This window comes from Diplotaxodon limnothrissa, linkage group LG6 (assembly GCF_057381915.1).
Source record: "Diplotaxodon limnothrissa isolate DT_005_m linkage group LG6, D_limnothrissa_male_GT1.1, whole genome shotgun sequence".
Classification (NCBI taxonomy): domain Eukaryota; kingdom Metazoa; phylum Chordata; class Actinopteri; order Cichliformes; family Cichlidae; genus Diplotaxodon; species Diplotaxodon limnothrissa.
Genome location: NC_140601.1, coordinates 15,323,324 through 15,346,340, shown reverse-complemented (window position 1 = coordinate 15,346,340; position 23,017 = coordinate 15,323,324). Strand labels below are relative to the sequence as shown.

Here is a 23,017-nt window from a genome sequence, read left to right as displayed (position 1 = left end):
ATTATTACTGCATTATTGTAGTCTTTACCTTACAATATAAAGCGCCTTGAGGTGACTCTTGTTGCGATTTGATATATACATAAACTGGAATTGAATTGAATTGGCTGGTGATAAGAGAAAATTAAAAATAGAAGAATCTGAAACAGGTTACGAAACAAGTCTCTGGAATTTATGCTAATAATCGTGTTCAATTTCAAAGTCAAAAGTCTCCCTGCTTTGTTAGTTCAACCAAATTACAAAAATGACATAGCATTTAGGTCACTTACTCTAAGTGGGATATTGTCTATGAAGAATAGGTGAATTGCATGAGAACAAACAGGCACTGGATGAATGTTAAATGTATCCATCATAGTGCTATTAAACTGGTGAAAGTGTAATCCTCAACCCCCACAGCACTGCGCAGCTGCAGCTGTCATTGGGCCACGGAGGCAATATGTAACATGTGCCACTGCAAAGGTTTTGTTTCATTGTTTTAAAAAAAGAGTGTTGAAATTGCAGAAATTGTTTGACTTACTTTTAATCAAAAGCATAAATCAAGATGTAAAAAAAGAAATTAACCAGCATAGTGAAACAGCTGTTTCCTAAGAAGCAAATGACATGATGCTGAAAATTCAAATGGATAATGAAAAGTTCATCACCCCAGAGGAACTATCATGCTGATGCTTCTCTCCACTTTTGAATGAATGCTTCAGTTATCTGCTGGACGCATCGCAAAGTTTTTTCTTAGTTCTGGACAACAGTGGACGTCTATGGCACTTTGTGACATAAGCTACTAAGCAACACTTACTAGTGGAGGAATTTCAGTGTGGCTTGGGAGGAGATTTATTCCAAATAAGAAAAACATAAATCCTTAGATTTCACCTTTAATTTTGAGGGCATGCAACATTGCAACCCTGTTCTATTTTTTTCTATAATTATTATAAAGAAAATTATTTTATTTCAAATACAGGAAATACACCATTGGGACATGAATTCGCTACCACTGCTGCTGTCCTCTAACGATTCTTGGAAATAACTGCGGCTGTATCTGCAGGAGGTAAACGGTTTAACACTTCATGTAAGTGTGCAAAACTGTTCTTAAGATACTCTTTAGATGTGCCAGGTTCACCAAATCATTTATATATTCTGTCTTGTTTTCTTATGGAAAGAAAAACAGCAAAGCGAGCCCTTTCAAAACTGGCACACGTGGACCCATAAACTTTAATGACATGTTTAATTCAGAGCAAATAAACTACAACTGTTTTCAGTTCAAATACCTTTTTGACTATTACTTAGAACAAGTGACTCATAACCTTTTGGAATGATCGAAGGAATATAAAGGAGCACTGACAACACAGTGTGTGGCACTTAATTAATGCTCCTCAGGTCTTCGCCACTGGAAACAAAAGCCACGTTGCTGCAGGGCTCTCAGGCAGCAGGCAACTCACAACAGATATCTGGATTTGGGTAAGTAAAAGCCAAAAGCATGTGCATATCTCCACGGGGGAGTAGCCTAAGGAGGAAAATATGTTTCTGTGATTTTGCTGAACTGATCCAAAGGCCAAAGTCCTAATTCATTTCAGCTCCATTCAAGTGAATGTGAAGAGGAAGTTCAAGCCTGAGAATAACCACGCTGCTCTCTGCAGACGTGACTGTAGCTCATGGGGGTCTGCGAGTGGACATGAGCCAGAGCTGCAGTGCCGGAGGAGGCAGATTTGGTTTCACCCCTGGGTGTGCTTTGTGCAGGTCTGCTTCTCACACCAGGGCAAACAATATTTCACCATGTGGTATGGAACCTGCAGACCTGCCCGGAGGATTTCACCACTCCTAATGATGGAAAATTAACGCTCCAGTGAACTGAGCTAAATGCCCCTACTGACATTTCTAAACTATTTGCAAAAAAAAGAAAAAGAAAAGAAAACGGGGGATCACTCAGGATGAATGTCTGTTGATTTGGGCGTAATGAGGGGAACCTGTCAGACGCATTTGTTTTAATTTCCACGGAGAGCCAGAGATTAACTCGGGGGAGGGAAGCTGTCAAGAAAGCGACTGGTGATAAAATACTACGAGCCATAATTAGAAATCAAAAATGCCTCTACGCCCCAAAGGAGTAAGAATTTCGCGGGGAGGGGGGGGGGGGATCTTTGACCGAGAAGACAAATTTGTCCACATGGTTCACCTGATAGGAGGAAAACCAAATGTGCTGAATGAAGAGGTCTTTGCGCATATTATACAGACTCCTCCCAGACATGCCGGGAAGAAAACCTCCTGTCACAGTAGAAGCCTGCCACTGACAGAAGCTCCGTCCAAAGCCTGAAACTTTCACATACACCAGACAGCATGAGAGCTTTGACTCCGACCGTGGCGGTGCTGTGGGTGATAACAATGCCCTGCCTGCAAGCAATCCACGGACTGTATAACTTCGGCCAGCATGAACTATTCTACAAGAAGAACAACTGCAAGGCAATCCCTGCAAATCTCCTGCTTTGCCACGATATAGAGTACACGGAGATGCGCCTCCCGAACCTGCTCGGACACGAAACCATGAACGAAGTACTGCAGCAAGCGTCGTCTTGGATCCCGCTGGTCCAGAAACAGTGTCACCCGGACACGAGAAAGTTCCTCTGCTCTCTTTTCGCTCCGGTCTGTCTGGACGATTTGGACGAGCCCATACAGCCGTGCAGGTCTCTCTGTGAAAACGTCAAGCGCGGCTGCGCGCCCGTGATGTCCGCCTTTGGCTTTCCGTGGCCAAAGATGCTGGACTGCGAGCGCTTCCCACTCGACAATGACCTGTGCATACCGCCTGCAAGCATCGACAGCTTTGCGCCAGCCACCAAAGAGGGTAACCAGGCGCAAACATTCTGCATGAATCCCAAATTCACTTTGAGGCACACTGGCTCAAAATTCACACATATTTGCAGCTTCATAAAAAAAAAAAAAGTTAAACAAAAAAATTAAAATCGACGCATGTGTTCTAGTCATGTATATTTAGTAAATGCACAAATCATTTTTTAATATTTGCCTCATTTGATTCCCGTTTCAGCGCCCAGGGTGTGCGATGCTTGCAAGGAAACTGATGAAAATGACAACGAAATTGTTGAGAACCTCTGCAAAAATGACTTTGGTAAGTCTCCCCAACCCATGCATCAGAGCATTAGTACATCAAGGTCAGCATAGCTTAGGGGCCCCTGAGAGCTCGCCGAGTTGTCTCAGGGCAGCATGAAGAGGAGAATCAGTTAGGCCTCCACCCCTGCATGGATTTCCCACGTCTTTCATAAGTGAGCATTTCCTTCATCTCTCGCTCTCTTTCTTCGTTCTGCATGCACTAAAGCTCTGAAAATCAAAGTGAAGGAGATCGCCTACATCAACGGCGACACCAAAATAGTGCCGGACACGAAGAGCAAGGCAATCTACATGGTGAACGGCGTGACGGAGCGAGACCTCAGGAAGACGGCGCTGTGGCTGAAGGACGGGCTGCAGTGTATCTGCGAGGAGATGGACGACATCAACGCCGCATACCTCGTCATGGGCCAGAAGATGGATGGCCATCTGGTCATCACCTCTCTGAAGCGCTGGCAGAAGGGACAGCGCGAGTTTAAAAGGATTTCACGCAGCGTCCGCAAGTTACAGTGCTAGGGAAGAGGGGGGAGGAAGAGGTGGGGTGGGTACCTGCATGTTAAGGTTGAAGGTCAAGTTTTGTTGAGGGAGTCCTTCTTTTGTGGTCGCAGTTCTGGTTTTTCTGCTCTAGAGCGCAGCAAAGACGTTTGCCTGGCCCCAGAGGACGCACAGCTTACTGTTTCTCTCATTGGTTTATCATTGAATACAGATAATGTTTAAAAAGAAGAAGAAGAAGTTGAAATGGGGTATAAAGTATAGATAAACACGCTTGAATAAACCAAAAATCTTTTATTTGACTCTAAAACTATAACTGTGGTTTTTATTGTGAAAATCAGACTTCCAGACAGACTTCCATTCAGTTTGTACGCACCGGTAACATTGGTGCCCCCTAGCTGCCAATTTCAAACTGTGCGTCCCTCCCCAGCGAATGGTCTTTGCTGCGGCCCCATCAGTTACAGTTAATTGCACTCAGCTGCTGTCCAAGGTCCAGAGCAATCACAACTTACACGGAGAGAGTGAAAACTAGCAAAGCTTTGAGTCCAGGATTTGAAAATGACTGACTCTACTTATCACTGGCAGATGTGTCATCCTGGTAAAGCTCACAGAGTGAGCTCGTCAGACTTTTAGGGCGTTTTTCTCATCTTTTCCAGGAGGTCAAATCAGGTGTTAAATCTTTTAACATTATTGTTTTTTTTAGCCGTCATTTCTATAAAAGCCCCATTTAAAATCAACAACAACACGCAGACCTGGACAGCTTTGAGATCAGCAGCAACAGATCTGGTGATGTAGCTACTGCTTGGATTAAGTTAACAATGTATTCTCATCTTATAGAAAGTCACTTCTGCCTCAGATGCTAACGCGGATTCATTTTACACAGTGCCCAGCGATTAAAGCTGTGATCCAGGGGTGCCTAGCGCGAAGCATACAGCAAATATTTGTAGTTTTGTATTCCTACCATTTCCTCAAATGAGAGATAGCTGGCTATATTCTCTTCCCGTTCAGTATTTTAATAATTCTTGGTAAACGTTTTGTACTTGAGCAACTGCATAATTTTCTACCACCATATGATAAAAATATTTTTTTACTCCTAGACACTCATGTGTCATGTAAACATTCAACTTTGCATCTTCATTCTGAGTGACGCAAACTGCTTCTTGGTATTGATGATTGGACGGTTTTGATGAGCAGGTAGTTTGGTAAATGCAAGTAACTGTGTGTCTGTGTGTGTGTGCTTGAAACATAAGTCATTTTGGATGTATTACAGTGTAAATATCAAATACTGTCATTTATTCTTGTGTAAAGTTTGCAGCAATTAAAAGATACAAAGTTAATATTTGAAATGAGCCGGTCCATTGCTGTGCACAGGAGAGAGGTCGTTTTCCTACTTTAAAATAATCTTGATCCCACAGCTATAGGATAGAGAAACATACTGATTTAACACTGCCATCTAGCGGAATTCACTGTTAAAAATCTGATCATAGATCACTGGATATGCACTCACCGGCCACTTTGTTAGGTACACCTGTTCAGATTCTCCTCTATGCAAACATCTCATCAGCCAATCACGTGGCAGCACGTTAGTGTATTTAGGCACATAGGCATGGTCAAGATGACCTGGTGAAGTTCAAACCGAGCATCAGAATGAGGAAGAAAGGTGATTTAAGCGTGTTTGAACATGGCATTTGTGAATATTTCAGAAGCTGCTGATCTGCTGGGGTTTTCCAAAACAGCCATCACTGGGTTTTACAGAGAATGGTCCAAAAAAGAGAAAATATCCAGCAAAAATAATAGCAACTTGTTAGAACCAAAGTACACAGAAGAACATCTCTGAATGCACAACATATCAAATGTACACCTGTGGTGGGCTGCATCAGCAGAAGTGGGAACCACTTCTGTCAACTAAAAACAGGAAACTGAGACTACAATTTGACCAGGCTCACCAAAACTGGCAACAGAAGACTGGAAAAAGGTCGCCTGGTATGATGAGTTTTAATTTCCTTTGCAACATTCGGCTGATAGGATCCAGATTTAGCATAAACATAATGAAAGCATGAAAACAATGGTTGAGGCTGCTGCTTGTGTAGTGGTGGTGTGCATTTTCTTGGCACACTTTGGGCCACAGCCTACTTAAGTATCTTTTGATGGCTGCTCCCAGCAGAATAACTATGCCACATACCATGTCATGTTCTCACACTGTACACTGTACTCAAATGGTCTCCACGGTCACCGGATCATAGTCTCAGTGTGCAGCCGACAAATCTGCAGCAATGCTATCACGTCAATATGGGCTGATATCTCTAAGGAATGTTTCCAGCACCTTGTTGAATCCGCGTCATGAAGAATTAAAGCATTTCTGGGGGCAAAAAGGGGTCCAACCAGATACTAGCAAGCTGTACCTAATACAGTGACCAGCAAGTGTAACGATGCCAGTTTGTATTTTAACATTTAAATATTTAAAAAGTTAACAGTTATAAGATCCATAAAATTAATTGTCTTATTGTAAGATTTGCTTCTGAACACATTGAGGTTTATTCAACACCTTTAGTAATTTTTTTAAATCACTTGAAGCTCCAATCAATCGGTGTTTAAAAGGCAGATAAAGAACAACTGACACTAGTAAATGTTCATTATTTTTGATTTTCTCTTTCATCTTTGATCACTCAATCTAAAGGCTTCTTACATTCATGATGAAAAGATTAATATTTTCACTTGAGGAGCTATTTTCTCTTATGTCCCGGCTCATAAATTAAAGAAAGAGAAAGGACAAACACCCTCTAGATCAGGGGTGGGCAGTTCATCTAATATTGAGCAGAACTAAGTTCACCTTATCGTCCCCAGTTCTCACGTGGCCACTTGGGAAACCTAATTCCCCACTCCTGACCAGCAGTGTGGTCTAGCCCTTGATGTCAGAGATCTAAAAGAGAAAAAGGGAAGGGGAAACTGGAAAATAAGTGTTCTTTCCAAATTTTTCCAATCACCAAATGAAGCAACAGGTGACCTAACAAATTCCTGAGCCGACACAGGAAAAGCCCCAGCACATGATACCTTACCAAAGGTCTATACTGAACACAGAAAATAATAACCCAAGACCCATGAAAAGGTCGACATAAAAGCCACAAACCAAGTTACTACCACACATCAAACAAACATAGCAACATGTAACAGTAGGCAAAAGGAATCTGTTGCCACCACAACGCAAACTGTCACATAAAGCGTGGTCCTAAACCACAAAAGGGTTCTCAAAGTAAAGTAAACACACAAATGTCCAAGTACAAATGGAGACCCACACCCACACACATGATCACAAATAGCGTGGTCGATACCACAGAAAGTTATTTCATTCGCCTAGTGAGCAGCAGCCACAAGTGACCTACCAAAAGTGGGCTAACGCTAAAGGTCACAACAGAAAAAGACTCACTTCATCTTTAAATAGCAACCGATAAATGTTAAAGCACACTCTTGGAAGTTCATCGAATGCTGTAACAAAAATAAAATATACGGTACTATATAATTTTATTATGATGGTGGATTATGGTAGTCCACAGCAAATACACAGCTTTCCTGCACTGAGCAGAAGACCATCAGCGGCCATATAAGACCAACAAAACCTGAAGACCTCTGTTTTAGGTTATCAGGCAACAGCCAACCATCATATTCAATGACGAAAACTGACTTTTTAATGATTTCGTTGAACTTTTCTTTTTTCAAGATGGAAGGATTGTACAGCGTGCATCTTTAATGGACGCTGTACAATGGACGCTGGCTGTAGCTCAGGTGGCAGAGCAGGTCAGCCACTAATCAGAAGGTCGGTGGTTCGATCCCAGGCTGCCTCCTGGCTGCATGCCAAATATCCTTGGGCAAGATACTAACCCCATGTTTGCCTACTGGTGGTGGTCAGAGGGCCCGGTGGCGCCAGTGTCTGGCAGCCTCGCCTCTGTCAGTGCGCCCCAGGGCAGCTGTGGCTACAAGGTAGCTTGCCATTACCTGTGTGTGTAAAGCGCTTTGGGGTCCTTAGGGACTAGTAAAGCGCTATACAAATGCAGGCCATTTACCATTTAAAGAACTGGGTGCACAAGTTTGAATTGATTTTGATTTTCTTTAATCAACAAAATAAACACAGGCAAAATATTATACATGGACTCACTTAAATCTTTTAATAACTGGTGCTGAAGATTCCACAGTGTTTTTACCTTGACTAGGCCAAGGCCTATTAACTTCTCATTAGTGATCATACATGATTAATAACCGCTGACAGTTTCTTTTTACCAGCATAGAGCATAGAAAGGATTTATTTGTTGGCACTAATTGGATTGACCAATACTCAGAAAAATGGGAAAGTCCAAGAAACTCAATGAAAATCTAAGAAGTGAGAATACAAGTTTGGAAGGTCTCTTGGGGCCATTTCTACCCAACTGCAAATTCCAAGAGCACCAGTTCAAACAGTTGTACACAAGTACAAATTATTTTTATGTGTCACCACTTTGCCAAGGTCTGGAAGAAGAGCATCACTCTTAGATGAAAGGAAATTGGTTGAGATATTCAAGAACGACCCAGGAACCACCAAGCCTGCCATGAACTGGAAACACTATTGGAATACCAGCATTTACAGAGTTTTACATCATCGTGGACTGAGAGGGTGCCAACCAAGGAAGAAGCCCCTGCTCCAAAATCAGAACCTTCAAGTTCGAGTGCAATTTGCAGCTGCCCACTTGGACGAGCCAAATACTTTGTGGAGAAAGGTTTTATGGCCAGATGAGACAAAGATTGAGCTATTTAGGCACACTGATAAGAGGAGGTTTGGAGGAGTAAAGGTGAGGCTTTCAAATCTAAGAATACTGTACCAACTGTCAAGTATGGTGGGGTAGCATCATGCTCTGTGGCTGTTTTGCTGCCAGTGGTACTGGTACATTGCACAGTGGATGGAATAATGAAAGAGGAGGACTATCTCCAAATCTACACCTTTCCCTCAAATCAAGAGCTAGATGGTTGAAACTTAGACAATTGGATCCAAGTTTGGGACTACGGTCCCAAACACACATCAAAAATGGATTTTGAATGGATAAAGCAGGATTCTGCCAAGAAGAGCAGTCAAATATCCAGCCAGAATTATGCCAGAAAGTTGTTGATGGCTGCCCAAAGCACCGAGGTGTAACTTACTAAGGGACATTTAAATTTGCGTATATGCATGTATTTGAGCCTATATGTCTAATTGTTAATCTGTGTGGATTACAGAAAATCCTAAATAAATTCAAACGTATACTTTCAATTTGTGTTTTTTGCGTCATTGAAATGTATGCTGTACAATCATTCCACCCTGGAAAAGAAAAGTTGAGAGAAATTGCCACAATATTCATGCCGACAATGAATCTTTGTCAGTGCTGCACCCGGCTTGAGGAAGCTTTAAGCACTAACCTTGGAAAGAGGCACCAGACCACAGATATATTTAACTACTGATCTTTAAAGTGTTATCGTGTAAGTGTTATGGGGGCATAACACTTACATGATTATTATAACTGTTGGTGCTTCATTTTCCATGGACTTACTGTTTCGGCATTGCAACAAGTACTTAACAAAGCCTCTTTTCATAGCGGAAACTCTGAAGTTTATATATTTCCATTCTACAAGTTAATGTACTACTTAACATGAATGGTGTTTAAGGTGTTTTGCCACCTGTTCACAAGGTGTCAACCGATGACTCTTTCAGGAAGTCCCAGACATTTTACTGTCACATGAGTTCTGAGACTTGCCAATCACATGAATGAAGGTGTGAATCATCAATAAGAAGGGGTGGTGTTGCTAGGATGAGACTGTAAAAGAAGGCCATAGAGAACTGAAGTGATTCAGGTCAGCATTAGGTTTTTTTATAGACAGAATCTTTTGTGGAATCAGTTAGTTTCCACCCTGACACTTCTTCCCACCTTCCTACAATTTTTTACACACTTTACACCTCAATTCTTGCTGTTGTAACAAGCGTCACATGACTGCCATGTGACATTAAAAGACATTAAGCTTCACACCTCTCATGTCTCTTGGTGTGATTGACCCAGAAATACCTGGGACTCCCCACTGGCCAATACAACTGATGAACACTCTTGGTCTTTAACTCGGTACTCCTACTGTCTAGACAGTAGTTTCATTTTGACCCGATAATGCTTAGTACACTCTTCTTGTAGTCCAGCGATGAACCTAAATGGAGCACATGTAGTAAGTGTGACCTATATATGCTAGTTACTGTGCATTTTGTTTAAAGTGTCTGAGAAAAAGGTTACACACGTAAACTTGGAACCGTTTCAGCTAAACGATTACACACACTGTACTCTATTGGGTGTATTTATTTATTTATTACCTCCACATAAATATCTAGGTTCTTGGGACCCGTATTAAGACTATACATCCAAAGCACACATTCATTGCTAAAAGCACATCAGTCCATGATTCAACAGTATGTGTTACATCTGTATTTTATACAAAATTGCATAAAAATAAAGCCAGCTACAAACTGCAACAACAAGTATAATGAATTAATTTGGAATCAGTGGTGTTCTTTGTCATCCATGTGTAATTACGTTTTTGTAGTGAACCCTTTTTTAGGTAGCACTTAAAAAAGAGAAAATGCATAAGAAAAGTAAAGATCACGATCCGTTTATTCATGAGTATTCCCAGTTTGCAGTACCAAGAGGTCACCATGAACTGGAGCTGCTTCCAGTACAGCTTGGGTAAATTCTTGATTTGCTACCGTAAGAGACATTGTGTCACTTCCCAAAATTTCAGAACAAAAACCAAACAAACACACACAAAAACGGGATGACAATGTTCAGTCATAGACCGCTGCATCCTAAAATCAGCCATTAATACGGCACCCGTGTGGTCCTTAATGCGTAATTCTTTGAATGACAATGCATTGCGGTGCATTTAAAGCTGTGGGAAAAATTAAAGCCTGACAAAAATGAGTGGCGCGCATGGGGAATTTGTTATGACACTACGAGTAAATGCCCTAATGTGACTTTTAGGGGACTGAATGTGTAAAAACCCGGTAAACTACCGCTGGGAAATTAGCGTTTTTCATTTAGTATAATCTGATATTCCTTTCAATATTATAGTTTATACTTTCTGTAGAAACCAACAGCAAGCAGCATTTGGGTTGTATAAAATAAAGTTGACTAAAGTGCAAGCCATTCCCTTTTCTCCCTTTTAAGCCAAAGCTATGCATCCTTATAATAATGGTGGCACTAATAAAACACCGGTAAACATTTTTTTTTTTACATAACTTAATTTTTGTTCGCTCTAACTAGGAGTAGTAGATTTTCCGACGTAATTGAAAGCAGCAATCGTCTCTCTTTTTTCAGCCTTTAAGAGACCTAGCTTAAACTTTTAGCTACATTTAAAATATATGTTTCTTTGTTTACCAAGTTGTGCCAAGACGCTATAAAATGTTTTTTTTTTCTACCTGTGGATATCTACAGTGAACCTTTTTGAACACAAGCATGGCTCCTTTTTGACGAAGCTCAAAAAACTCCGCGGGGAAGTTCCCTAGGAAATCCCCGGTTCGGGGGATATTATTCTCTGATGAGCCAAATTTGAGACAATTGACGACGTTGGTCTTTTTCTAAAGACACGGGGCTCGAGGCAGAGGCGTCAAATGCTGGATTTTTAAGAGACTGGTGCGTCTGTCAAAGTCTACAAAACCCGCAATGGATAACGTCAGTATAAACACCACGGATAACGACATGCTCAGAGACAAAATGCGGAGTTACAGCGTGCTTAATACTCTGTATCATGAGACGCGGCAGGAAATAGACCTTCTGAACAGACAGATCTCTGTAAAGGACGGTGTTATTGCAGACTTAAAAGCCAGGCTGGGGAGACACGAGAGGCTCTACATGACGGTGGGAGATAAGGAGTCTGTGCTCATCAGTCCGTCCAACTCTTTGGTGGAGAGTTTACTCAATGAAATATGCAAACTAAAACAGAAGAAGAACGAAGGGGACTTGAAGGCAGCCCGACAAGCTGAGGTAAAAACATGCTGAAGATTGTACACAGTCGATGTTTCTCCCTACAGCTCTAATCAGTGATTTATAACCATATATAGATTTTTTTTATATATCAGTTTGTTACCCTGAACTGTAAGCTGCTGTCTACTGTGACGCGTTCATTTTACAGTCTCTACTGCAGAAGTGTTCAGGGAACAAAACATAGAGCATATCTGACATATCAGTTGCAAGCTGTTGTTGCCATGCCATGAATCTGTCATCATTGTTCCTCAGGAGATCCAGAGGCTGAACACTCAGCTCAGGGAGAAAGAGCTGGAGCTGGAGACCATCAGATGTCAGCCGGACCACGAGAAGGACCGGGAGATCCAAAGGCTACGGGTAGCCTTGCAGGAGAGGGAGCAGGCTGAGGCCACCAGAAGTGTCCTCTGTACCTCCCTGGCCGAGGAGGCCGACCAGCTACGCAGGCAGCTCGGTGCAACTGTTAAGGTGTGCCAGGAGCTGATGGCGAGACTGGAGAAAGACAAAAGGGGAGGAGGAGAAGTGGAAGATGTGGCCCTTACGCAAAAGAATGCAGAGGTGTGTAAATGCTTTTAGAAGTCACCAGTTGCTTTTGTAATTTCTTTTTTAAATAGCTTTATAATACAGCTGTTTGTTTTCAACTTTTCAGGGTCCTGTTGTAACCTCTGTTTTCTAATCTTTTACAGGTGCCAGAGTCCTCTGAGATGGGTAGTGTTAATGCCCAAATCCGTCAGCTTCAGGAGGAGAATCAACAGCTAAAGCAGCGTGTGGCATATGTGAGTCTCATTAGTGTTGTCTGAAATCAGTCAGGAAAAAAAAATAGACATGTGATCTGATTATGTCCTTAAGGAAACACATTTCAATTACTTTTGCACACAATATTAACACTCCAGTGGTGGAATATAAAACATGGTGCATGATCGAAGGTGTGACGTTTTGTTTTTTTCAATTTCCTTTTAGGTACAAAGCCTGAATACTCAGTGGCAGAAGTATGACTCCAGCAGGGAGGACTATATAAGAGGTTTATGTCAGAGGCTGAAGGACAGCACCGGGCAGGGCTTGATGCCTGCGATGGGCTCCACCAACACTGGATTGCTTCATCAGGAGATTTCCAGGCTCAACGGCTTACTGGAGGAGAAAATGAGGGAGTGTGCACGGCTTGCTAGAGAAATGGATGACATCAGAAGACAAGACAAGGAGCAAATTCAGACACTTGAGCAACAGGTTGGTGCGATTTCATGCCTGGTGATTGGCTGAGTTCTGTTAAGCGTGGTTATAGTGTCAAATAACTAAATATGAAACTAAATGTGAAAGAGAATTATTATTTTTTTACTTTTTTTTTGCTTCCTAAGGTTCTTATCTACACTGATGACTTTAAGTCAGAGCGTGCGGACAGGGAGCGAGCGCAGGGCCAGATTGATGCCCTGAAGGAGCAGGTTTCTCAGCTAAAACAGCAGCTGCACAAACAGGTGAGACAACAGCCCTGCACTTAGGTGCATGAGTGCCTCGACAGAAGCACGGACTTCCTTTTACTTGTTACCACCGTCCAGTACGTGTAGCTTGTGCTGACAGTGTACGTGCCTCCCTGTCTTCAGCAGGGAGCTAGCAGAGAGAGCAGAGACGTGGTTCCCTTGTGTCACGTGCACATAGGACACAGGATCTCCTCAAAGCGAAGTAAAGACACGTCAGAGCCTCTGTTGAGGACCACTGCTGAGAGGCGGCAGCAGCACCAGCAGCACCAGCAACCTGCAGCTGCGGCGGCAACCCCAAACTCTGCCTGGAATGAACACCCAGGCATGTCAGAGTTGCAGTGCCCGCAGTGCCTCGCCACGTTCAGTGACACAAAAGCTGCAGAGTACCTGAACCACTGCTTAGAGTGTGCCCGAGTGTAAATGGAAGAACACTGATTTGGAAATAACAGTCATTTCTTACTGACAGTAACTGAACACTGAAGACCAGCACTACACTGCAGAAAATACCCCGAGTGGAGATTCCAATTCTGAGAAGCTTGACTACAAATCAAACAACTGACTTACCTTTTTTCTTTTTTTTGTACATAAAGAAACAAATCTGTACAATTGGTGCATATATATATATATATATATACCTGACATCGGATAAAAACGAATATATATATATATATATATATATATATATATATATATATATAAAAATATTCGTTTTTATCCGATGTCAGGTTCTAAGAGTACTCCTGTGGCATTGCGGGAGATTATTGTGGTGGGGAAGAGGATTACTGATGCAATATACATGGAATATAATATACCTCAGTGTCAAATTACAAACCTGTTGCACTTTTTTGACATTTAGTTTAAAACTTAATCGTGGAGTCGTACGATGAAAGAGAGTCACGATGCATAAGCTTCTTATTTTGCATCTAGATGAGAATGTGGTGCTATTGAACTTGACATGTTTCTATTTTGTAAAGTATATATTAATAACAGATTTACAACTATGTAACTATTCATATTTATTCTTATTGTTTAAATGGCAAATCATTTTATTGCAATATTTGGTTGCCTTCCCCCACCCCACCAAAGCCATTAAATATATATATTTTTGGTAAAAGTTTGGGATAAAAAAACAACAAAAAAAAAACGTGGTTGAACCAGAAACAGATGTTGGAGATCAAATTTTGATCGACTTGTGTAAAGATTGCATCTCAACTGGCAGTATGCTTATTTGTGGAGATGTTGTTTCTGTGGCGGCAGTACCTTATTTTTGTAATAAAAGACAGTTTACCCACACACGTTATCTTATGGTGATTTATAGATGGGGTGGTATTTTTAATTCTCGAGATAGACAGCACCCAAGATCCTAGCCGCTTAACCACGAAAATTCTGGCACTTCTTAATCTGTGTGCATGTCATTTTAGCATGTCACGTGTGTTTTTTATGTGTGTGTGCGTGTGTGTGTGCCTGGTGGAAAACCCCTTCCCAGTGTTGCCTGAATGGGCACGCTGTACTGTGACAGCCAGATTCCCAGCTGTTATGTAGCTGAAGCAAACACTACAGGGGTACTGAGAGCAGCGAGCAGATACAAGGGCTCAAGTTACATCCAAACCAAATGCCTGCATATCAGTCAGTGTCTGAAAGATCGTGCATTCAGTCACGGTGAAGTATCAGTTTGACACACACGCACCAACTGTGCTGTTTGGTGAATCACTTGTCATGGGTTTGGTGAAGTAAGTGCAGGAAGCTGGACATCCCCTGTTTTTAAAAAGGAAGTGAACAGACGCAGTCAAACAGCTGCGGTACTTTTGTGTGAGCGAAAACGTACCTACCTTTGCTGCAGTGTGTTTTTTTTTTTTTTCTTTGTTCAGGCCATGGGCACATTTTAGGACTGGATTAGAGCCTTTGAAAGAAAACATGTTTTTCTAAGGTCTTTTAACGTAAACTTTCAACAACGAAGCAACTTCTTTCTCAATTCGGTACTCTCAGGCGGGGTTTGCCCTTTTTTTTAGCTTCTTTAGCAAGCTAGTTTTGTGCAACTTTCAACTACTGTTTCTCACTCGCAATAACTAGACATTTTTAAGATAGTAAAAGTCCCATAGTCTTACCTCAGACATTTGTCAGTGATTTTTCTAACACCATAACTTATTTACTCATTTATGTTGTGCTTTTCATCCACTGTTAACTGGTTTTATCTTTATTGCTTTTAAGGCCATTCTCCCTTTAAGCTAATCTCCTTCTAATTGGCTGTCCCTGACAAACGAAAAGGTCAACTAAATCTGTGTCCACTTGGGATGATCATATTAAGACATTAGGATGTCATATTGCCAGCCAAGAGTAGAAGAAACTGTAGCGAACTGAGCCTGAGCTTTAGCTCATTGGAATTACTTTGAAACTCTGGCCACATTTAACCCATTGGGGTGTACATCATTATTGGTCATAACCTTAATTCTCCCCTAACCTTCGATTCTCGAGGAGGCAAAAAAATGTCTGTCAGTTAGGATGATTATTTTCTCTGCTACACGATGGCCAAGGGTCTGGGAAACAGGTTAATAAAAGCAAAAAGTTGATATTTTAATTTCCTAATGCTAGAGTTGCCTCATCCATCGAGTGTTCAGTTGACAGAAGAGGAGGGTAAGGGTTAGAATCGGGGTCAGGGTTGGAGTAGTCATTGATCACTTGGACTTAAGAGGGTTAGTATGACCACTTGACCTTTCCTTGTCCACCACTGTAACAAAGACAGAGGAAAAGCACAATATTTCCTGTATACCAATAAAATTACAATCAATTCAGTTGAACTTTTTTTTTATGTCAATACATTTTTGCTTCTGTTTTTTGTTTTTTTTTTTATTCTTGCATTTCAAGAGATATTGATATGGTCATATTCACTGTCAGTACAGTGAATATGACACAAACGTATGTATGACCTAATAATCCAAGACTTAATTTGTAGGGAGTTTATGGGTCATTTGTGATCATTAGACAGAACCAGGCTAGGCTTGGTTTCAGTCTTCGCATTGAAGTTTGTGGCAGACATTCTAGCAACAATAGAAATAAGGTTATTGTGGTTACGGAAAACGCTTTAAGTAAAAAGCAGTGAAACTGACTACTACTGTAAACAAATTAACGCTTCAAAGCGGGTACAGCACCCAAGTCCCCAAGGTTTTGAAAAGCTACCAGACAGCATCACATGTTTCCTTACTCATCAGCTAACTGGGGGAGATACTGGTGACTGTATCAGTTTCCAACACATTTACACACATTTTCATTTACATAACACACTATCTTGACTCCAGTTTAGAAGCCCACGGAATAACTGGTTCCAATTTTGGCTTTGAAGGGTAACTTTAGCATCTCGCCTATAAGGCAACCACAGGAAGACTGGTAGAAATACACACAGGACAAAAAAAGACCACGAGCTGCCATCTGGGGATTCTCCCCCGCCACCAAACACCTACACATTTTCAACAGGGTCTATAAGTGACTGAATTATCACACGCCGAGGCTCTACACACCAATCTGAGAGTGGAAAAAAATAAGTCACACGTCCCCACCTGAATGTCTGGGAACTTTTTCTAAGAAATAAAGAATAAAAAAGAAAGGTTACAGTGGTAGACCAGTTCCTGTTGGAAACAGGTTTCAAAGCATAAGGATGTAATGACTGACGTAGCTTTCACAGCTACTTGAACAGAGAGGGAGAACTTCACCCTGACTTCAGTCTGACACTTATCCAAGCAAATACAGAATAGATGTTTACAACCTTTAATCTTCTGTGTATCCTAAAAGAATGGGAATTTCCCGCCATCGCGAGGGAATTCCCGAAAAGCACATACGTTTAGTTGAAATGGAACACAGTAGACTTGGGAAAATCATTTTAATTTAAGATTTATAGGCTTAGATCACTGGTATTAGCACCTACTTCTTCTTCTTTTTTAGGATCCCTGGTGAGGAAGTCCAAGGTTTCAGCCATCAAAAGCGACACTGTGGCAGACTGTGAAGGCAGTAAGGAAGAGGGGATTCCCTCCTTAGAAATGTATGTGATCCCAAAGTGCTCCAGGCACTTAACAATGAAAAGCCCAGCTTTCTGATTACAAGCTTTGAGGCGGATCTGATGCCTTTAATAAGCCACTGACGCTCACCCCTGTCATTGTCAGACTGATCTGCGTACACAGTTTTGTTTACCTTTATTCATCAAGTCAGCTTCAACAACAAAAGTCTATTTTTTTGTAAGAGACATCATAAAGCAAGTAAGTAATTTTTACCTGCATGTGGGATTTTTTTAAATTTTTCTATTAATTGCATAAACATGTTGACGAAAGCGGCCTTTATCTCTGCATTTATCAAAACACACACTGCACCATTTTCTCATAATATTTAGATCACGGCCTACATTTGCACCTCGTATTTTTCTAGGTGTTTTTGCCCTCTGTACATTTGCGTACTTTTGCACAGCATTTACATAATGTGGTAGATCCGATCTTACATCACCGGTGACTGAGAGCAAGGCCACGCTATAAACAGCCAGACAGTCATTCATAACTGAAATATTTTTGAGTCATATCTGCTGGTGCTCACTAACCAGTCTTTTTTGCTTATGTATGAAGTGCATCTACCCCGCTGCTCTCATTCACAACGGCTCGTACTGAAATTCCTTTGTTTTAAGAAGCAGTCGCTCATGGGAAAGTTAAGAGGAAGAAGTCATGGTGATGACCACAAATGCACCTCACTTCCTCTTCCACATTATCCATTTGGTCCTAAATATAACCTCTGAATGTACTGTACGACCAGCGTTTACCATCACTGCTTGAAAATCCATCCCAGTTTACTTTATGGGAATAAACAAATGTTACTGAAACTCATGGTCAGTTCCTGAAATCCACTGAGGCCATTTGAAAGAAGTAAAGGCTTAGTTACGGTTAATGTCCAAGTTGGTTCTTTTACAAAAATTTGTCTTTTTCATAAAAAAAACAAACAACCCAAATACATGTGCTTGTCCTGTCAGTCGTGTTCACTGAAAACTATGTATTAACTCATCTATTTCTAGAGAAGCCACAGCATGACCTCATTTCATGCTCCCTTCACCCGGAGGGAATGCACTTGATTTCGTAATTGCCTCAAATCAGCTCTACAATGAGCACATACGAAATTAAGTTACATGTAAATGTCCAAAGTAGCCCGGTGGCAGCTGTCTTTTTGTTTAATGTACCTCATAACTGAAACTAAACCTTGGGATCAACTTGACTCAGTTACAAAGCCCTGCTAGACTGACTATGACTGCAAGTTTGTGGATTTCCCAAAAGGAACTCATTTATGAGGGTGTGACTCACCCTGCAACTTTGAACATAGCCACAGACGGGCAGAAGGGCAACAACGGGTAAAATTCCTGGATTAGCAGAAGTACAACTGATTCGCAAATTCCGGATTTGGAAATGATCATCTTGAGATTTCTAATTTACATTAGCTGTAAGAAATTTTCAGAAATGTCCCTAATTGTTGAGTGTGCTTATTAGAAAAAAAGGAGTATCTGTTTTCATTGGTGTCAAATATAAAGCTACAGTTAGTCTTTTTTAAAACAAATTTAAATAACAGTAATAAATAATGGATTAATTTGTGGACTTTTCTTTCTAATGTCTAGTAAATTAAAGCCCTTCTCATAGCTGAAGGATAATTATAATGATAACTCATGCAGTTAGTATGGTAGCTAAATTGCTAATGCAACTCCACCTACCTGGTGACAAAAGTCCTCTTGTTAGCAAGCTGGTTTTCAAAGTTTGTGTGGCATGCCCCAACTTCAGAAGCCAAAAAAGGTCTGTGCCCACAGTTTTTATCTTTAATGTTTATTGTTAAATAAACGTATAAGGGCCATGTGGAATTTTAGCTACCTAATGGTGTAGCATAGCCAAAGTCCTATTTATTCTTTCTCTCTCTCTATATATATATATATGTATATATATACATATATACATATATATACACACACACACACACACACACACATACATACATATATATATATATATACGTCACACAGATTTTGTGCTAGCACAAAATGAGCTTAGTAAAATAAATAAATAAAACTCGAGTTGAAAAATTAAGCTAATCCAAAAAGTGCTAAAACCTATAGTTTCTCGAATGGCCATTTGAGGTTTGCTCCAATAAAAGAGTCGTTATGTAAAATCAGAAGCACAGCCTGGTACAAAAACTGTTTGGGGCTATTTTTTGGTGCTTGAAAAGAGTTAGACTTGAGGAAAAGATGCTTAAGACTACCTTGACTGAGATGACCGAGAAGCTACAGAGATTGTTTTGTGCTTCCGGGCTGATGTTTAGGCTGCTTAAATCATATTAAACAGAACTTCAAAGTTATAAGTCACTTAAGGATACAGGTGCTTTTAAGTAAAAGGTGTATCTTCTTGGTTTGCTTATTTGTAACAGTAGACATTATAAGGGGGTGGTTTGTGTAATGTTTTTGCTATCTGAGTTTGATTTTATGTCTGTCAGCCAAAATTTGCAGCCACGGTCCATTGTGTTTTCACCTTAAGCAGGGAAGCCCAAAATAGTGTTAACTGATTACCCGTATAGACCAAATGTGATCACAGTTGTGTTAAAGTTATTCTACAGATGTGTTTGAATATTTGTGAGAATGGTTAGAGTTACAGTCATGGTAGAAGTAAACCACGCTCTCTTTAAATTCTAATGTTTTATGTGTCAGGAAATAATCTAGTTCATAGCAGATAAATACAGCCTGAGATGAACACATATTACACTGTGCAAGCCAAAATGCAGAAGTAGCATGTAAAAACTAAGTACTGCTAACATAAGAATTAAGAGAATAAGTAGCAGCCAGGCATTGTTCATTAAATGCAATGATTAACTGAGCAAATGTGAGCACCTGTAGAAGGACAAGTTTTGACATTTTTGCTGATTTAAGACATTCAGGTCTGCGTGAACACAAGCAAATATCTTAAAGAAGCAGCTGTTGCTGCTTATTGATCTGGTGAGTCCAAGTCCATCATTCTAGAGTATAAGTATAAAATCATACAAGACAGTTTTGAGTATTCCCAGGAGTGGATAGTGAAACCAATTCACCCCAAGTTCAAAGAAACTGCAATAAATCCAGGAGCTACATCTCCTAACAGACCTCAGCTAACGTGCTAAGTGGTAATGTTCACGACAGCATAAAAATTAGAATAAAAAATGTGGCTTGGTCAAATGGAGGTGTTTGGCACGGTTGTAGAGGGATGGTGAGTCAGGCTCTAGGCATTGTAAGGATGAATGAACTGGAGTAACATTGTAAAGAAGAGAATGTCCAAAACTGTTCCACAATGAGTCTGTCGCGGTCCATACGACAAACTTGAACGAGAGACTGACAACATTCAGGCACCAGGATGGTTCCACATCTACTGAGTCATGAGGTGTACTTAGGTTTTTCCACACACTGCTTCTGCATTTTAGCTCAAATATAGTTAAAACAGTGACGCTGTGTAACATGTTCATCGAAGATTGTATTTATGTAATTTTAAGATCCACTATGAATCTGTTTTATTTATTATTATTTTTAAACATAAAAGCTTAGAAGCGACAGGGTGTGCGTTCCCATTATACTATGACTCTATGTCCCGACCAAATGTGTACTCACCAGGCAGGTGCATTTTTATAACCGCTGGACCCAGCGAGGCAAAGCTGCCCCATTTCCTTGTTTACACTAAGCTAACTGGCTGCTAACAGTAGCTTCACATATCGTGAACTGCATCTGTAAATGTATGTACGTCTTTTGACATTTTGGTTTGGCTTTTTTACCGTATGTAGGAAATAAGATGTGACACAAGACACATAATCCTGCCATACTACTGTATTCCATCTTTCAAAAAAGAAAGACAAGATTTAATATTACTTAACAATATGTTAAAAGTAGCCAGTTTGGCTTTAGTGTTAATACAATATACACTCTATAACAGACTGATAGTGTGAGTATTGTTCTTTTTCAATTTCATTCTGAAAGTATTCTGATACAAGCTGGCTACAGGTCAAAATAAAGAAAACATAAACTGTAACTGGTACACGTTTACTCAACAGTTTGTTAAACAGAACTTAAAAACCAAAAAAAAAAAAAAAGAACAATGTCAAGTATTACGCCTTCCTCCTTTCTGTGAAATAAGGTGGAAGTAGTTGGTGGGGTGGGGGGAGGGTTTGGGAGAGTGGAAACCAGCTAACCAAGCTCCCTTGTCAATCGTGTGATGAGAGGCCGTGCTAGGAACAGGAAACGATGGGATAGTAAGCCACAATATGTCAAATACAGCTTTTAATTCATTACATTTCTCGCTTTTTTTAAGTTTCCATTGTCTCTCTTTTTTCTTTTTCTTTTTTAAGGAAACCTTCCAGACATAATAAGCATCTTTTGACTACAGTTAAGCCAATATAAGAAAATAATTTCAGACCATGGCTTTTTTTTTTTTTCTTTTCTTTTTTTTCCTTTTCAGTCAAGAGAAATGCCCAACTCAGACTAGAAGCACACAAGCAGGCAGGAAAAATTAATCAGATGTAGAGTAGCATTTTGTGATTCTGTGTCATTTCATTTCTTTTTATTTCTGCAGGTGGATCAGTCCAGATGGGTCTGTGTTGGAACCACACAGTGACAAGAACAAAGCAAGGCAGCGTGGGTGTGATTTGGGCACAGCGGGAGAAGTTCCAGGAGGATAACAGTTGGGTGGAAGTAAAGGGATAAGTGGAGGGTCGGGGTTGGGTTTGTATAGCTGTTAAGGTACTGATTCTGTCCTGACAGTCACTCACTAAACACCCTCAATGTGCAGCAAACGTAGCTTTCTTCAAGCTAAAGTTTGACCAGTTGATGGATAGCCGTTGACGGGTCTGCCGGGCAGAGTCTAAGCAAAATCTGGAAAAGAGAGAAAAGAAGGAAGAAAGCTGACATTAGGCCTTTGAGGTAGGGAAGAACACATTTTAGTAGTGTTCCTCCAGAATTTGGTCAAACGCACCTTTTGAAGTACTCCACCTCCCTCTCCGTTTCATCCATTTCAGTGCTATCCAGGTCGATGTCTTTGGGCAGGAATACATCATCTAAAATAAAAATAAAACATTTTCATATATACATACACAGAAAAATTCATCTCTCATTGGTCTCATACACATTTTCCTGGTTCTAATCTGTCAGGATTACGTTTCCAAGGTGCTTTAACATTTCACAGCACGTCCGAGTTTGGGATCACAGCAAAGCTGGATTAAGAAATACTCCCTAGGACTTGCTCATGGTGATCAAACCTTGCTTATTACAGAACATCCAGGAGACAAAGGAAAACAATGCAGAACACTTTGTTGTTCCGACTTTAGCAGCAGGACAGGGTAGTCTGGACTTGTACACACAGAAGATTAAAACCAACCTATCGAGCTGTTCATCTTGTCCGCCTTCTTCTTCTTGCTCTTCTTGGTCTTGCCTTTGGGCTGTGGGGACTCTGCGGTCGGAGGTTTGCCGTTCTGCTGGGTCTGTTCGGACTGGGAGGTTGGAGGGGGAGACGGAGAGGGGTTTGACACAGGGGGGCTTATCCTGTCTTCCTTTGTTTGGGCTAGAGGTTGGTGTTGCTGCCTTTTACCGCTGGCACTTCTGTTATTGCTCCTTTCCTCCCTCTGGGGTTCACTGGTTGGGAGAGGAGCGAGGGCTTCAACGGGCCTAGTTCGCATTGCTTTGGTGTCTGTTGTAGTGGTAGCGCCATTAGCGAGCTTTACAGGCGCATCGGAGCTCTTGGGTAACTCTGGGGCTTTCTTTACAGCAGCCTCAGAGGTGGGCACTTTAGCGGACTGCTTACCCTTAGATTTACTGCTGACCTCGAGTAGAGAGGAGGTGCCGTTGAGGAGGTCAGGTGGAGAATTGGGGATGTTGGTCTCAGCGGTAAACCCCTTTTCAGCAGCGCAGTTTGGGCTGTGCTGTAAATG

The 23,017-nt window shown here is 41.0% G+C and overlaps 3 protein-coding genes across 3 annotated transcripts in view; 2 read left to right on the top strand and 1 right to left on the bottom strand.

The window, feature by feature from the left end:
* The first annotated feature begins 2,319 nt into the window (after nt 1-2,319).
* Nucleotides 2,320-3,615, top strand: sfrp2 (secreted frizzled-related protein 2). The gene is made up of 3 exons (XM_085355759.1): nt 2,320-2,821; nt 3,023-3,103; nt 3,311-3,615. The coding sequence occupies exons 1-3, from the start codon at nt 2,320-2,322 to the stop codon at nt 3,613-3,615; spliced, it is 888 nt and encodes a 295-aa protein (XP_085211885.1).
* A 7,608-nt stretch (nt 3,616-11,223) lies between these two features.
* Nucleotides 11,224-13,682, top strand: tnip2 (TNFAIP3 interacting protein 2). Its single transcript, XM_085355758.1, has 6 exons — nt 11,224-11,609; nt 11,862-12,164; nt 12,293-12,382; nt 12,567-12,830; nt 12,959-13,075; nt 13,202-13,682. The coding sequence occupies exons 1-6, from the start codon at nt 11,289-11,291 to the stop codon at nt 13,496-13,498; spliced, it is 1,392 nt and encodes a 463-aa protein (XP_085211884.1). The 5' UTR covers nt 11,224-11,288; the 3' UTR covers nt 13,499-13,682.
* A 7,854-nt stretch (nt 13,683-21,536) lies between these two features.
* fam193a (family with sequence similarity 193 member A) overlaps nt 21,537-23,017 on the bottom strand; it is a 17,422-nt gene continuing 15,941 nt past the window's right edge. Inside the window, exons 21-23 of the mRNA XM_085356848.1 lie at nt 22,468-23,017; nt 22,066-22,147; nt 21,537-21,965 (exon numbers count right to left, since the gene is read on the bottom strand). The exon at nt 22,468-23,017 is cut by the window's right edge and continues 336 nt beyond it. Coding sequence (XP_085212974.1) covers nt 21,872-21,965; nt 22,066-22,147; nt 22,468-23,017 — 726 coding nt within the window. The 3' untranslated portion in view covers nt 21,537-21,871. The remainder of the gene's footprint in view (nt 21,966-22,065; nt 22,148-22,467) is intronic.